This window comes from Nuphar pumila, chromosome 2, assembly GCF_984573655.1.
Source record: "Nuphar pumila chromosome 2, dmNupPumi1.hap1.1, whole genome shotgun sequence".
NCBI classification, from domain to species: domain Eukaryota; kingdom Viridiplantae; phylum Streptophyta; class Magnoliopsida; order Nymphaeales; family Nymphaeaceae; genus Nuphar; species Nuphar pumila.
Genome location: NC_143250.1, coordinates 61,805,961 through 61,821,360, shown reverse-complemented (window position 1 = coordinate 61,821,360; position 15,400 = coordinate 61,805,961). Strand labels below are relative to the sequence as shown.

Below are 15,400 nucleotides of genomic sequence, written 5' to 3'. Positions count from 1 at the left end.
GAAACCTTATTCCTTATCACGATAATAGTAGGATAGTCATAGGAGATGGGAAAACCCACTCCAATACTCACGTAGGCATTGTCATCATTCCTACATCTAGTGGTTTTATTTCTCTTCCTAACACCTTTTTTGTTCTTAACATTAAGTGTAATCTTATTTCAGTTTCTCAACTCGCTGATCAAACTAATTTTCAAGTTTCCTTCTTTTCTTCATCTGTTTCTGTGAAAGATATTCACATGAAGCGGAGCCTCGTTAAGGGAAAGTGTTGCGAAGGATTATATGTCGTAGATGAAGCTCTTGTCAATCGTGCTCAAGTTCTTGTTTCTAAAGTCGTTGGTGTTAATAAAGGTGCCCAACTATGGCACAAGTGTCTTGGTCATTGCAATTCAAAGCTCCTTAAAATTCTATATAATAAAGGTCTTATTACCATAAATGATAAGGCCCCAGTTATGTTTATGTCTTGTTCTTATTGTCGAGTCTGTAAGAGTCATGAACTCCTTTTTAGAAATTCTAATAAAAGAGCTTCATTTTTCTTTGGAATTGATTCATTCTGATGTGTGGGGGCCATCCCCGATATTATCATTTTCTAAGTTAAGGTATTATGTTATTTTTGTTGATGATTTCACGAGATACACCTGAATATATTTCCTAAAATCTAAGACCAGGTGTTGTCTACTTTCCAAAAAATCAAAGTTTTTTGTCGAAAAACAATTTTCTCGCAAAATTCTTCATTTTCGTAGTGATGGTAGTGGTGAGTATGTCTTTGTGACATTCTCTAATTACCTAGGTGAGAATGGAGCCCAATAACCTCTCAACAAAATGGTGTTGTAGAGAGAAAGGACAGGCATATATGAGAATCAACTCTCGCTCTGATTACGGAGTCCAAGATTAGATTGGATCTATGGACAAAAGCATATCACACGATCGTATTTTTACCAAATTGTATGTCTCTTACTTCTCTTGGAGGAAACACACCATATTTTATGCTTTATGGAGAGCCAGCTTATTCCATTTTAATGACCTTTGGTAGTAGGTGTTTTGTTCATATTGATAGTTCTCTACGTAACAAATTCTTTCCAAAGGCACATATTTACAAATTTGTGGGCTATGACAATGAATACAAAGGGTATCGTTGTTACAACTTGACTACAAGAAAATTGATGATATCTAGGCATGTCACCTTTCATGAATAAGAGTTTAATGGTCATGATCATATAATTGATAAAATTGTTGCCCTCTCTTCTTCTCTTCTTCTCTTCTTCTCTTCTTTCTGACCGAGTACAGAACATGACCAGCATGTTATTAATGAAAAAACTCATCACGTAAATGAAGAGCAAGCAGTTATCCGGAACACTTCTAATGAAGATGCCGTGAACAGTGAAGGACAGATGGAGATTCCAGCAAAATCTTTAAGTTTCCAGTACTATGATCAGATTTATCATAGGCGCAGGCAGCCAGAGGTGCAGCCAACATATCAGAAAAATAATCAGCAACCTATCTCAACTGTGCAGTCAAAAAATGATGTGGCTGAAGGAGTCACCAAAACAATCCATTCAGGTGAAGCTAGAAGATCGACCAAAATTCGACATCCAATTCAAATATGAGTAATGAGACTTTTTCAGTTGATTTTCAAATTTTTGCCTTTTCCATGGATGTTAATCAAGAACCCAAATTCTATAGTGAAGCTAGTACAGACATTAAATGGGTTGAAGCCATGAATGCAGAAATCTTTGCACTACATGAATGTGATACTTGGGAAGTTGTCCCAAGACGGAAGGATAAAAATGTTGTGGGGTGTCGATGGGTATACAAAATTAAATACAAAGCAGATGGGAGCATCGAAAGATATAAAGTTAGGTTGGTGGCAAAAGGCTATACTCAAGAGCATGGAATGGATTTTGATGAAACTTTTAGTCATGTTGTTAGAATGGATATTATAGGCGTTGTGTTATCATTGGCAGCAGCATATGGATGGAGTCTTAGCCAGATGGATGTAAAGAATACATTTCTCAAGGAAGTATATATGGAGCATCCATTAGGGTATCCAGAATCAGATGTCTAAAGCATGGTTCTTTGATTAAAGAAGCCATTTATGGGAACGCAAAAGTTCTTCATGAAAGATTTGGGTACTCTAAGGTATTTTCTCGGTGTCGAGGTTGACCAACGGCCTGATCATTTTGTCCTCACACAGCGTAAGTATGTTTTTGACTTGCTTATTCATTTTGGCATGATTGATTGGAAACCAGTTCACACACCTGCAGCAATCAATGTAAAGCTATCTCAAGATGTCGATGGGGACGAGTTATTGTCGAAATAGAAGTCTACTTGGAGCTTTAGAGTATCTTGCATTCACTATACCAGGTTTGGTCTTTGCTGTGAATTAGGTTTCTCAATATATGCATGCTCCTAAAGTTAGTCACATGGAGGCACCCAAAAGAGTGCTTAGATATATTAAAGGTACCAAATGGTCGTGTGTATAAGAAACATGACCCAGGTAAATCTGTGAACATGGAATTGGTGATTCTTGCATATTCAGACGCAGATTGGGCAAGTGATATATCAACCAGGAGATCAGTAACAGGCTATGTTGTTTTCCTGGGTCCACATTTAGTATCATGGTCAAGTCGAAAGCAAAAGACTGTAGCGAGATCCAGTACAAAGGCATAGTACAGAGCAATGGCATCTGTTACAGCAGAGGTTCTCTGGATGAGACATTTATTAATGGCTCTTCATCAGAAAGTATCTCAATCACTTCTATTTTGTGACAATCGTAGTACGGTATCCATTGTTACTAATCTCGTACAACATAGTAATATGAAACACATTGAGATAGATCAGCATTTTGTGCGAGAAAACGTTGAAAATCGAGAACTACAACCAATTTTTATCCATGGAGAAGATCAAGTTGAAGATTTGTTCACTAAGCCTTTACCTATCATGAGACATTGGTTCGTAAAGTCCAAACTGTCCATGATTGTTGAAGATCCATGTACAGTTTGAGGGGGCATGTTGGAACGTATATATATGCATATATGTTTGTAACTTAAGGGTATTTTGGTCCAGTCTTGTATTTTATTCATTAAGGGTATGTTTGTAATTAGCATTATGTTTCTAATATAAATACAAGGGACGTCCCAGCAGGTAAGAAGTTCCCTATTCTCCTCTCTTTCGTTTTTCCTTCTACTTTTTTTCTCTTGTGTGCAAGACACGAATTCAATGGCCTCCAAAATATCAACATCCGCCAGTCCATCACAATAAATCCAAGAAGTCAAAAATATTACAGAGAAGTATGTTCGCGTTTGACTAACACATATGTTTCCAGAAAAGGAAGTAGCATCAGCAAGTGGTTTGAACTAGTTTCTTTGGAAAAAAAAACTAGCCCCAAGCCACAGTTAGAGGTTGGATATAATTTTATCCACAAGTTTCTTTGGAAAAAAACAAAGAAAAAAAATCATGGACCACGAAGCAAACAATAACTGATCCAAATTCATATGTGTCAATGTACGGTCAGTTCCTGTTCGTATTGCACAGAATGTATAACTTTTCAAGAATAACCAGCATTTTCAAATATTGAAAAAGCATTCATTCAGCAATGCTAGGACTTTGAGCAGCACTAAAAGAAAAGACAATAGTTCCAAGAAAGCAAAACTCAGCATACATACTATTGATATTCTCAAGCCTACTATAAGGATAATATAAATCTTAGGCATGCAACCATGAGGTGTTACTCACAACAGAAAACCCACTGCGAGTAAGATCATCCAAAGTCTGCCGTAAATTCTGCAGACAAAAGAAAGCATTTTTCAGAACCCAAGGAACAGCATGCAACAAAATAACTAAAAACTGAAGTAAACAAAGGAATAAATATAGAAAATACTAGTATAACAAAATCTAGTTTTAAAAACTAGTCTGCAGACTATGTGATGTATGAGCAGGTAAACAAGCAGGCTGCACTCAACCAGACTTTGGTCCTTCAAAGCCTCATCCAAAAACTGCAACCCTTGGCTTTTTAGGATAGCAGAGAACCTGCCCAGTCCAATGGATTCCTGGTTGTGAGAATCTTGGGTTACCAAACCCCATGCAGTAGGGCTACCATACCTCTTCCCACCATTCAAGTTCTTCCAAGTAATACGGAGTGGTTTCAAACCTGTGATACCTTTCATCAAATCAGGTCCACCCACTCCATCTCACTTTAACAGGACGCAACCTAAAACAGGCTGCACATCCTGTTCTGGTGAACCCTCAATAGTACCAGAAAAAGGATCAACACAATACCACGACAGGGCAGCCAGCTCTTGGGACACTATCCGATCGTAAGCCCCCAAAAGGGTTCAATCCAGCATGTTCCACAAGCATACACGCATCAAAGCCTACAGCTTCATAAAAATCTCCAACCTGAAAGGACAAGATGATAAACATGTTCATTACCGTGACAAGGTTTCCGAAACAGATGGACATCTGGAGTAAAAAAGTTACAACTACAGTTTCAAAAATAATTAGCAATGCCAGTCAATAGCGGCAGTCTGACAGATAAGGGATATACTTTTTATCGACAACGTGTAACAAAGCTAAACCTATCAGTAACCATCGTCCTTTAGTCCACTCTCATGTTTCCTTCATTGTTGTTCATTGCAATAGTGGAGTAGCCTACTGTTTGTGTGGGTTCAATAGTGACCGCTAACATGGCTTCATTCCCAGCACCTTGTTCTATGCTTCTGTAAGACCAGATTCAGGCACCCATTGCTCAACAGAGTATCTTCTCAAGTTGAATATCAGTCAAACAGAACAGTATTAATTTTTTGTTGGGGAGGAACTGTGTGAGCAAACTGATGGATTTTGTGTTCTTTTTTCATTGATAACACAGGGAATCCGACACTGGGTCAGGAGACCTGCTGTGCTGGAATGCCCTCTCGAACTACAATCGCTACACCTGGCAGTGTAAAACCTTGAGATCCCCTGCTCGCCACCACAAAGCCAGCTACTCTGGCTTACGCACGGGATACACCTGTGGTGGGATTCAAACACGCCCATGCTACTTTGGCTTGTTTGGATGCTTCTTATTTCACTGGTTTATGTACATACCATTTGTTACAAATAAGATCTGATAGCTTTTCAGTGGAGCTACAACAATCAGTTTGTTGACATCTTGACATATGATATATCTTCAAGAAAGTGAAAGTCTCAGTGAAATCAAAAGTATCCATGTTGTTAATCTCCACCTGAATCAGGTGTTTTCACCAAGGTTGTCAAACTAGGAAGCGGAAGCCAGGAATCAATTTGAAAACGAAATGAGAAACTAAGGAGAATCTAGATTCTCATCAAGTTTCGGAAGTGATGAGTATCGTGCTTCCAAAGCGAGTTTCGAGGACGTGTGTTTCCCACATGTATAAGAAGCCTCCGGTAACTCTAGTTTTAACATTCAAAAGTAACTAAAGGTAAATTCTGTTGCCTACCCTGCAGAGTAAAACTTCCCGTGGAAACTTTGATTTGAACTGCAATAGCTCCCAGTTAAGTGTTCCCTCTTTCAAGCTGGGCAACATGCAAGTAAACACACTAGTTAATACACTCAATCAAGATAAAAACAACTTGAAGGACTAGAAATTTTAAAAATCGTCAAGCTTCTGTATTAGTATCCACAAGAAAATCTCAAGAAAACTTTAGTCCTAACTGCAAAGTGTCCCACTTAAGCATAGCCTTGTTCATGATGCATAATACGAAACTAAAAGTGTTGACCAACACATTTAAAGAAGATATAAAATGTCAAAGGACAAATAGAAATAATAACCAACCTCATCAATAAAACAAGTAAATAGGTTGTGTTCTAACTGGAACTTTCAATAGCACGCATACAGACATAAGCTAGAAATATTTCAAAATGATTATATGGAAAATTTGTGTTTCAGTTCTTATTAAACTTCAAGTCGTTTCCTCCTTATACTGACTTGTTTGGAACTTACACGGAGACCTGCCAATCATCTTTTCTTTCTTCTTGAACAAAACCCTTAAATGTCTACTTCCAAGATAAGATTCACATGAAAGTAATTTCATAATACATGCATGCGCAAGTGCATGCCTACATATGTGCATTATATGTACGTATACTAATGCGTGCTTGAATATGGATGCAATAGGCATATGCATATACATGCATACATGATACATGTGTCCTCCATGTCCTGGAGTGAACATCAATTGCTCATAGTCGTTCATAATAATAGCTTGGTTTAGTTCAATCATTCCAGCCAAGACCACCAAGTCAACCGCATTTCATGGAAGTCATCTTTTTATAAGGTCCTTATCTTTTGGGTGCAATACAATGGTATTAGTACTTGTTACAACTTTCCACGCACGTGGTATATTAAAGTTTTCCGTCTTTCAATTGTATACAAAGGTGCAATATGTCTGATCTAAAGAGAATGGCACCATGTAAATAAGTCAGTCCTAGCACTGAAAAATGGATGTATAAGTTGAACGGCATGATCATTTATATACTGTTTTGTTAGTAGAAAATCCATTGGTAGGCCAAGTGCAAAAATGTGAAGAACGTATTGCATCCCATGCATAATAGAATGATTAAAATGAAAATCATTATTGAATTGCAGATGTCATCTTTTTAAAAAAAATGATAAGAGCACATTGCAAGCGTTCGAGCTGGCATCTTGGCTACTACTTTTTTTAATTTCTTTTTGTGCATCATGTTCTACAATCAACATGCAACCAATCATCTGGGCATCCCTACTTATATGTAAGAATAACTATTTATGGCATTTATGATATTTCTACAACATTTTCACTTTTTTGTGTGCAAACAGAGAGAGATAAGACAAAGAATCCCCACGTAAAATAAAAACAATAAAGCATGAAAAAAAACTGACACAATTGGAAAACTGTCAAGTCCATTTTGTCCAACACATTACCCTCACAGCCACTCACTTGATATGAACATGAATAACTGCAATTCCCAAGCATTACACACACACACACACATTAGAATATGAGAACTGGAGTATGAACTAGGAAATTTTTGACAGTTTTTTTCTTTTTCTCTTTTTTGCAAATCCGACCTTACAGATGTGTTCGGCACAATCCATTTGCTAGAAATCGACTATTGGACCATGCTTTTTCGATGGAATAATATGATTTTTAAATGCATGAAAAATTTGAAACAACAATTTTCAAGCCTTAAAACATCGGGTTATGTATCATAATAAAATGAACCAAGAGCCGATCCTTATAAAACCAACCATACAGAACACATGTGTACAATCAGATTTAAGAAAAATAAATAAAAACCCATGAAATTATTGGTTTTGCACTCAGTTCTCATATTCTAAAGCTAGCATACATACATACATATATATAGGTTGGTTCCACCTAACGTTCATATGGTGACAGTGTTGATTTTCAGTATTTCAAGCCATGTTTGTCACATCTGACCGTACATATGTGATCGGGGTGTTGCATTTTCTAGGAATTGAGTGTTGCATCATAATTCTCGGTGAAAAAATATGATTTTATGAATCTTTCAAATTATGAAAACTCTGAGCATTCGATTTTTTAAGCCTTATAAATGTTAAAATGTAAACTGTAATATATATATATATATTATTTAATATTATTATATTTTCTTTTTCTATTTTTCTTTATTTTCTTTTTAGCATCTAGTTCAATAGAAACTAGATATTTGATCTAGTCAAGTTCCTGTTGGAACTTGACTGTGCAAATAGCTGTTGGACTGTAGTCCAACAGCTATAATAAATGTTGTTGGACTATAGTCCAACAGCTATAATAATAAATGTTGTTGGACTATAGTCCAACAGCTATAATAATAAATGTTGTTGGACTGTAGTCCAACAGCTATATTAAGAGACGTTGGAATCCAACGTCTCTTTTGGAGAGCTCAAAATGAGCTCTCCTCTCTCTTCCACTTTTTTGTATATATAGGGGTGAACCCCTTCAATGTAAACCATTCATGCTTCTTAAGCATTTTGTTCATGAATAAAGTATTATTTATTTTTCAAGTGTTCTTCCTTTTATACCCTTTCAAGGGTCATGCTTGTAGTGTCTCCAATAGACACTTGTTTGTGAGTTATTTGTGCATTTGTTGAAGACCACCATTTCATTACATGGTATCAAAGCTACGAAATCCTTAGATCTTGACGTGTTTCCACCTCGATTTACGTGCCACATTTACAAAAGGTGTTTCATCACCTTGTTCTTGGCTCAAGAAGATTTGTTTGAAGAAAGGCGAACTTGTGCTACAAAAAATTTTGGTTTTGTATCCTCTCTTATTCCCTTGTCTACTCTTTTTCTTTTCTTTTTATTTTTCTCTCTCTCTCTCCTCCTATTTATTCCTCTCTTACCCTTGTAAAAGATGGATGACAATGATAAGATCACCATCATTCCTATGAAGCTAAATGATACTAATTATGTAATGTGGGCTTCGATTATGAAGCACCACATTTGGGGAAAAGGTTTATGGGGTATAGTGGATGGTTCTGATTTGGAACCTAAACTATCTCTTACCAAGAAAGAGGGTGATAAAGAGGTTCCTCTAACGGAAGAAGAGAAGAGTAAGGCGTTAGCCACTTATAAAAGAAATGAAAAGAGTGGAGGATAGGGCATGCAAAAATTATGTCATGGCTCATCAATAGCATAGACATTAAAAAATGCTCTAGTCTAGCTAAGTTTGAGCATGCTGATAAGGCTTGGGAATACCTCAAAAACATGTATTCCCTTAAAGATATTGCACATGTATGCAATTTACAAGATAAAGTTCGGACAATGACTCAAAAAGATAAAACTATTCGAGAATATTATAATGAGTTGTCCGAACTTTGGGAAGAGTTGGCTCTTCTTGAGCCCAAATGGCATTGTGCCGAAGACATCGAGCTTCGCCAAAAGCAACTTGATATGGAACATTTCTATCAATTTGTGAATGGTCTAAGGCCGGAGTTTGAATCCACCAAATCGGCCATTTTACATCGTGGAAAAATTTCTTTTATTGTTGATACTATAGAAGAGCTCACTATGGAGGAAAATAGACTTAGAAAAAGTACTCCAAAAGTTTATGATGACTCCATTTTAGCTGTATCTAGACCGGGGAATCATACTCGTACTTACAAGCCGCCTCATTTTGGAAGGTAAAACGGCGACTTTGATAAAAGAAAAGTTATTTGTCATCATTGTCATGAACCGGGGCACTATAGGCCTCAATGTCCAAAGTTAAAAAGAAGAGAAGAAAAAAGAGTTGCATCTGTTGAATCTGAGTCAAAAGATCAAGATGCACCTGTGTCTATGGCTCAACTGATGGAAATCCTTCAACCTATTCTCAAAGGGGTATCCTCCTCAACCGAAGCCTCAACTGGAGCGGCAGTTGCATCTTTCTCCCATCCAGGTAACTTTCCTTGGCTTTTAGATTCTGGTGCTTCTTTTCATATGACCCCAAATGTTAATAGTCTATCTGAATGTCTTAAAAATAACTCAAGTGTGTCAAAGGTTTTTACAGCCGATGGCACATCTCTTGAAGTAAAAGGAATAGGATGTTTTGAAAACCTTCAAAAATCCAAAAGATTTTTTATCCCAGAAGTTAGATATATCCCTAAATTTAATTTGAATCTCTTATCTGTCTCGCAAATATCTGATTATGGATGTAATATCTCATTCTCTTCTCATGGTTGTTGGGTACAGGATCGCCAGTCAGGGAAGCTGATTGGGGAAGGCCATAGAGAAGGAGGACTTTATTACATGGACTTTTTGGAATTACCCAAGAATGCATTTTGTTATAATATTCAGAAATTAGAATTGGATTTATGGCACAAAAGGCTTGGCCATCCTCATATGTCTAGAATTCAATATTTTCCAAGTTTGGAAAAATTTTGTAATTCTTAAAATTTTTCTTGTAAAGACTGCATTCTTGACAAAATGAAAAGGTTACCATTTCTTTGTAGAACTTTTGTTTCCTCACGACCACTTGAGTTAATACATTCGGATGTTTGGGGCCCCGCACCAGTTATTTCCAAAGGTGGTTATACATATTATGTCATTTTTGTTGATGATTTTTCTAGACATACTTGGATTTGTTTTCTTAAACATAAATCTGATGTCTTTGCTACCTTCCAAATATTTCAAAAAATGGTTAAAAATAAGTTTCAAAATAATATTTCTGTTTTTCGCACTGATTCAGGGGGAGAATTTATGTCCAATGAATTCAAAGACTATCTCAATTTACATGGTATTACACATCAAAGATCATGTCCACACACTCCACAACAGAATGGCCTAGCCGAACGCAAACATCGACACATTATGGAAACTACTAGGACATTGCTAATTGCAAATCAAGTTCCAAAAAGTTTTTGGGCTGAAGCGGTCCTAACTGCCACCTACCTCATTAATAGGATGCCATCTTCCTCATTAAAGAATACAACTCCAATAGAAAAGCTTGTTAATTTAACTCCAGATTATTCTAGATTAAGAGTCTTTGGATGCAAATGTTTTGTTTTCACCAACAGAAATGACAAACTCTCTCCTCGTGCAATCCCATGTGCCTTTTTAGGATATGCTGATAATCAAAAAGGCTACAGGTGTTTCGATTTTGAAAATGACAAATTATATGTGTCAAGAAATGTATCTTTTTTGGAAAAAGAAAGCTTCTTTGAATTTGAAAAATCGAAGGATGTCACTGAATACTCGTTTTTAATTGATCCAACTTCAAAATCCAATGAATGTGATGTTGGATGTGACCTTGACAATGATCGAAGTCCTATTGTTGTTGAAAATGATGATAATGAAGAGCAAATCCATAGGGATGTTAGTCTACAATATTAAGACGTAGAGAGCAAAATCTTCCATGTGCATTACAAAAATACTCTGAAGTCTCACCTAGAAGAACATCTAGAATCTCTAAACCTCCAGAAAAAATTGTGTCTTATGAATCTTTTTCACCCACGTATAGGGCCGCAATTACATTAATACAATCATATGTTGAACCATCATCCTAATCTCAAGCAAAAAATCATATAGAATGGATAGAAGCCATGAAAATAGAATTGGATGCACTAGAAAAGGCCAATACTTGGACGATACAAGATATTCCTCCGGGTAAGAAACTTATAGGTTGTAGGTGGGTATACAAAGTCAAAACCAAAAGTGATGGGACCCCGGAAAGATATAAGGCCGTTTAGTAGCAAAAGGATATGCCCAAGAGTATGGCATCGATTATGAAGAAACATTTGCTCCTGTGGCCCGTATGACCACTATTAGAACTTTAATAGCCTTGGCCTCCATTAGAACATGGCCTATCTTTCAATTAGATGTCAAAAATGTTTTCCTGAATGGGAATCTCGTTGAAGAAGTATACATGGAAGCCCCACCTGGTATTAGTATCCCTAAGGGTAAAGCTCTTCGTCTAGAAAAAGCTCTTTATGGTCTTAAACAGGCTCCAAAAGCCTGGTATGACCGATTTAGTCATGTTATGCTTGATATTGGTTTTCAACCCTGTTTAACTGACATTGCTTTGTTTGTTAAGAAATCTGATGCAGGCATCATTATTCTTCTTCTCTATGTGGACGATATGATCATCACCGGAGGCGACAACCAGGGAGTTGCAAATATCAAATCTCTTCTTAAAACTCACTTTGAAATGACTGACTTAGGTTTATTAAGATATTTTTTAGGCATTGAAGTTGCTTATTCCCCTCGGGGGTATTTGATATCTCAATCTAAATTTGCTCTTGATATCGTTTCCAGGTCTGGAATTACAGATGATAAGAAAGTAGACACTCCAGAAGTTGTCAATGTTAAAATGAAAATTGATGATGAATAACTTCTTGATGATCCTACTCCTTATAGACAGCTTGTTGGAGCTCTTTCTTATCTTTCCATTACTAGGCCAGATATAACTCATGCGGTTCATACAGTCAGTCAGTTTCAGCATGCTCCCACCTCCGTGCACATGGGAGCGATTTTGCGTATTATTAGATACTTAAAATCCTCTCTTTCACGAGGACTCTTCTTGTCTGCTTCATCTTCATTAAATTTAATTGCATATACTGATGCTGACTGGGGAGGTGATCCCAATAATAGACACTCAACTACTGGTTTTTGTGTGTTCCTAGGTGAAACCTTAATTTCGTGGAGGTGCAAGAAGTAGCAGAAAGTCTCTCTTTCCTCCACCAAAGCTGAATACAGAGCTATGGCAACCACCACTATGGAGGTTGTTTGGCTGAGACAATTGCGAGCGGATATGGGAGATAAAGCAACACAAGCTTCAAAGATGTGTTGTGACAACAAAAGTGCGATCTACATTGCAAGCAACCGGACATTCCATGAGCGTACTAAACAGATTGAGATGGACTGTCACTATGTCAGAGAGGAATACTTACATGGAACCATTGATCTGCCATATGTTACATCAGAATATCAATTAGCAGACTTTTTCACCAAGCCTCTCGCTGCTCCCAGATTTCACTTCCTCTTAGACAAACTTTCGCTCATTGTACCGTAAGTTTGAGGAGGAGTGTTAAAATGTAAACTGTAATATATATATATATATATATTATTTAATATTATTATATTTTCTTTTATTATTTTCTTTTTCTATTTTGCTTTATTTTCTTTTTAGCATCTAGTTCAATAGAAACTAGATATTTGATCTAGTCAAGTTCCTGTTGGAACTTGACTGTGCAAATAGCTGTTGGACTGTAGTCCAACAGCTATAATAAATGTTGTTAGACTATAGTCTAACAGCTATAATAATAAATGTTGTTGGACTGTAGTCCAACAGCTATATTAAGAGACGTCGGAATCCAACGTCTCTTTTGGAGAGCTCAAAATGAGCTCTCCTCTCTCTTCCACTTTTTTGTATATATAGGGGTGAACCCCTTCAATATAAACCATTCATGCTTCTTAAGCATTTTGTTCATGAATAAAGTATTGTTTATTTTTCAAGTGTTCTTTCTTTTATACCCTTTCAAGGGTCATGCTTGTAGTGTCTCCAATAGACACTTGTTTGTGAGTTATTTGTGCATTTGTTGAAGACCACCATTTCATTACAATAAAAACCTGATCACATATCACAATTAGATGATCCAAAAGCCTATTTCTACTAAACATACCATGTAGATTACACCTGTAAGGTCACTTGTATGAAGTTGTATAATCACAACCATACACTCGTCAGTTCGATGACAAGGGTGTACGATGTTACATCTCTCTCTCACACGCACACACACACACTGAAAGTCGGAAACCAAGAAAAATAATTGTAAATAACAACGACAACAGCAATAATAGAGATGGAGCTTAAATAAGCTAATCATGCATTTGGCACAAATAAATGGATGGTCTAGACATCTGACCTCCCATTCTTGAGAGTACTATCCAACCCAAGCAAATTGGAATACGTTAGCCTTTTGATCAATTGGCAAGAAGAAGGTTTCTTGCACTTCTCCATCCTCTGTTAAACCAAAAAAAAAAAAACAGTCGATAACAATAAACGTGTTTGGATTGGAAGGCCGCGGCCAACGGTCAAAACACAGAAAATTAAAGCTCTGACCCCAGAAACAAAACGCAAATACACAAACGACCTTAAATCCAAATACAATTAATCAAAAAAAAAGAAGAAGAAGAGATGAATCCGTCGCACTTCTTGCCACCAGATTAAGTGTGCGTGGTCCTCTCCACGCAGACGCGGTCCTGGATCCTTGCTTCTCTTCGTCGCCTTGTGGGATTCCCTGGCGATTTTATGAGTCCCGATCGAATCCGCAACGCGCAGGCGCCGCCTGCACCGCGAGCGGCCAAGTAACACGAAAAAACAAAAAAAAAAAGACGTGAATCGGCAGACGGGTTAGGGTTTTCTAAGCAGCGAATGCGAAACAAAGGGAAAAGGTTTTCCGCAAAAAAAACAAAAAAAAACATCAGTTTATGGTTCCCGTGACCGTCCAATAAAGCAAAAAAGAAGGAGAAGCGAGAGGAAGGAAGGAGAGCAATGCGCACCGAGGGGAGGGAGGGAGATGAAAGCGGTGCCGTGAGAGGAAGAATAGGAGAGGGAACGATCTGAGACGAGGCAGAGAGAGAAGGGCGGGCTTGGACAAGGCTATCCATTGCATGCTGGCTGTGCGCGAGGGAGGAAGAGGGCTTGGGGCGTTGCAGGGAAGTAGAAGAATGGAGGGAAAGGGTCCGTTGAATAGGGTAAAAGAGGCGGGATTTTGTGTGGCCGGGTGCAGTTATATTTCGGACGATGTTGTCTGGAACGGAACGGAACGGAACAGACTCAGTCTGAGCCTAGGTGTTGGCAGGTACACGTCCAGCTACGCATGCGCAAAGATAACGCGATATTAACGTTTATTATTATCGCTGGACGAATTGCGTCGACTTCTTCTCGAAGGATTTAACATGAAAAAAAAAAAAAGACTTTCCTGAAAAAGAAAGTGGACGTCATTTTTTTTTATAGGCAAGCTCAGACCCCCACGAGATATACACATCCATTGGGATTTGAACTTGCAACGTCCCGACACAGGGTGAAGCGCACTAACAGCTTTTACCAAACAAGCTGAGCCCCCGTTGGCAAGAAGTGGACGTCCTTCAGAAACTGTTTTCTAGCTTTATCTAAAGGAAGGTCACAAAAGCCTTGGGCCTCTCCCAATCCTGTCGCCAAGGACTCTATCTAGCCACAGGGTTTTCTAGGAGTAAAATGATCGCTGAGAGTCATTTTCTCATTTACATGGGAATCGTACTCACAAGTGCGTCTTGTGATTATGGTTCATGCTCCCAACTCACGTGGCCCATCAAACTGAACGTAGTGTGCTTTTGAATCTCATAGCAGCATTTTCTCACGTTTGCTTGCATGTGAGAAACGAGACATACGAAAATAATGTTCTCATCATTGTGATGGAATGATTTTTCATGGAGTAATAGTGGAAAATATACAAAAAGACAATGATGGCAATCCACTTCATATTCATATGCAGTGCTTGGCCACTTAATGGGCCGTCCCTTGTTAGGTAAATCATCGTTGGGGTCACGGACACCCAAACTCATACCTTCTTCTCCACCAAACCAACAAGTAGTAGGCTTGAAAGCCTTGTTTGAAGTATGGACGGCTCTCAAACAAGCATACGCTACACACTTTATATCAAAAGTGATACAACTTAAAGAGCAACTCCAAAGTCTTACGAAAGGAATCAGTGTCGATGACTATATCCCCAACCAGCTAGCTATGCATGGCCTCGAAACCCAAATCAAAGGAAATGTGCTTACTTGAGATGTAACGGCAGAATATGCAGCCTTTTTAACCACAATCACAACTTGATAAAGTCCTATTAAACTCTGAAAAAGTAAGATTTTATGAGAATACATTCAAGTGCATTTGTTTACCCCTAGGTAAGTTTTATTCAGT

General features: G+C 37.7%; 1 protein-coding gene across 2 annotated transcripts in view; it reads right to left on the bottom strand.

Annotated features, from left to right (window-relative positions):
- The window catches only part of LOC149845549 (DNA mismatch repair protein MSH1, mitochondrial-like), a 43,276-nt gene extending 29,089 nt beyond the window's left edge, over window positions 1-14,187 (bottom strand). For both annotated transcript variants that reach the window (XM_089995820.1, XM_089995821.1), the window contains exons 1-6: window positions 13,999-14,187; window positions 13,649-13,784; window positions 13,362-13,459; window positions 5,454-5,529; window positions 4,276-4,395; window positions 3,733-3,780 (exon numbers count right to left, since the gene is read on the bottom strand). In XM_089995820.1, the coding sequence (XP_089851946.1) occupies window positions 3,733-3,780; window positions 4,276-4,395; window positions 5,454-5,529; window positions 13,362-13,459; window positions 13,649-13,784; window positions 13,999-14,111 (591 nt within the window). In that variant the 5' untranslated portion in view covers window positions 14,112-14,187. The remainder of the gene's footprint in view (window positions 1-3,732; window positions 3,781-4,275; window positions 4,396-5,453; window positions 5,530-13,361; window positions 13,460-13,648; window positions 13,785-13,998) is intronic.
- Between the last annotated feature and the right edge of the window lie 1,213 nt (window positions 14,188-15,400).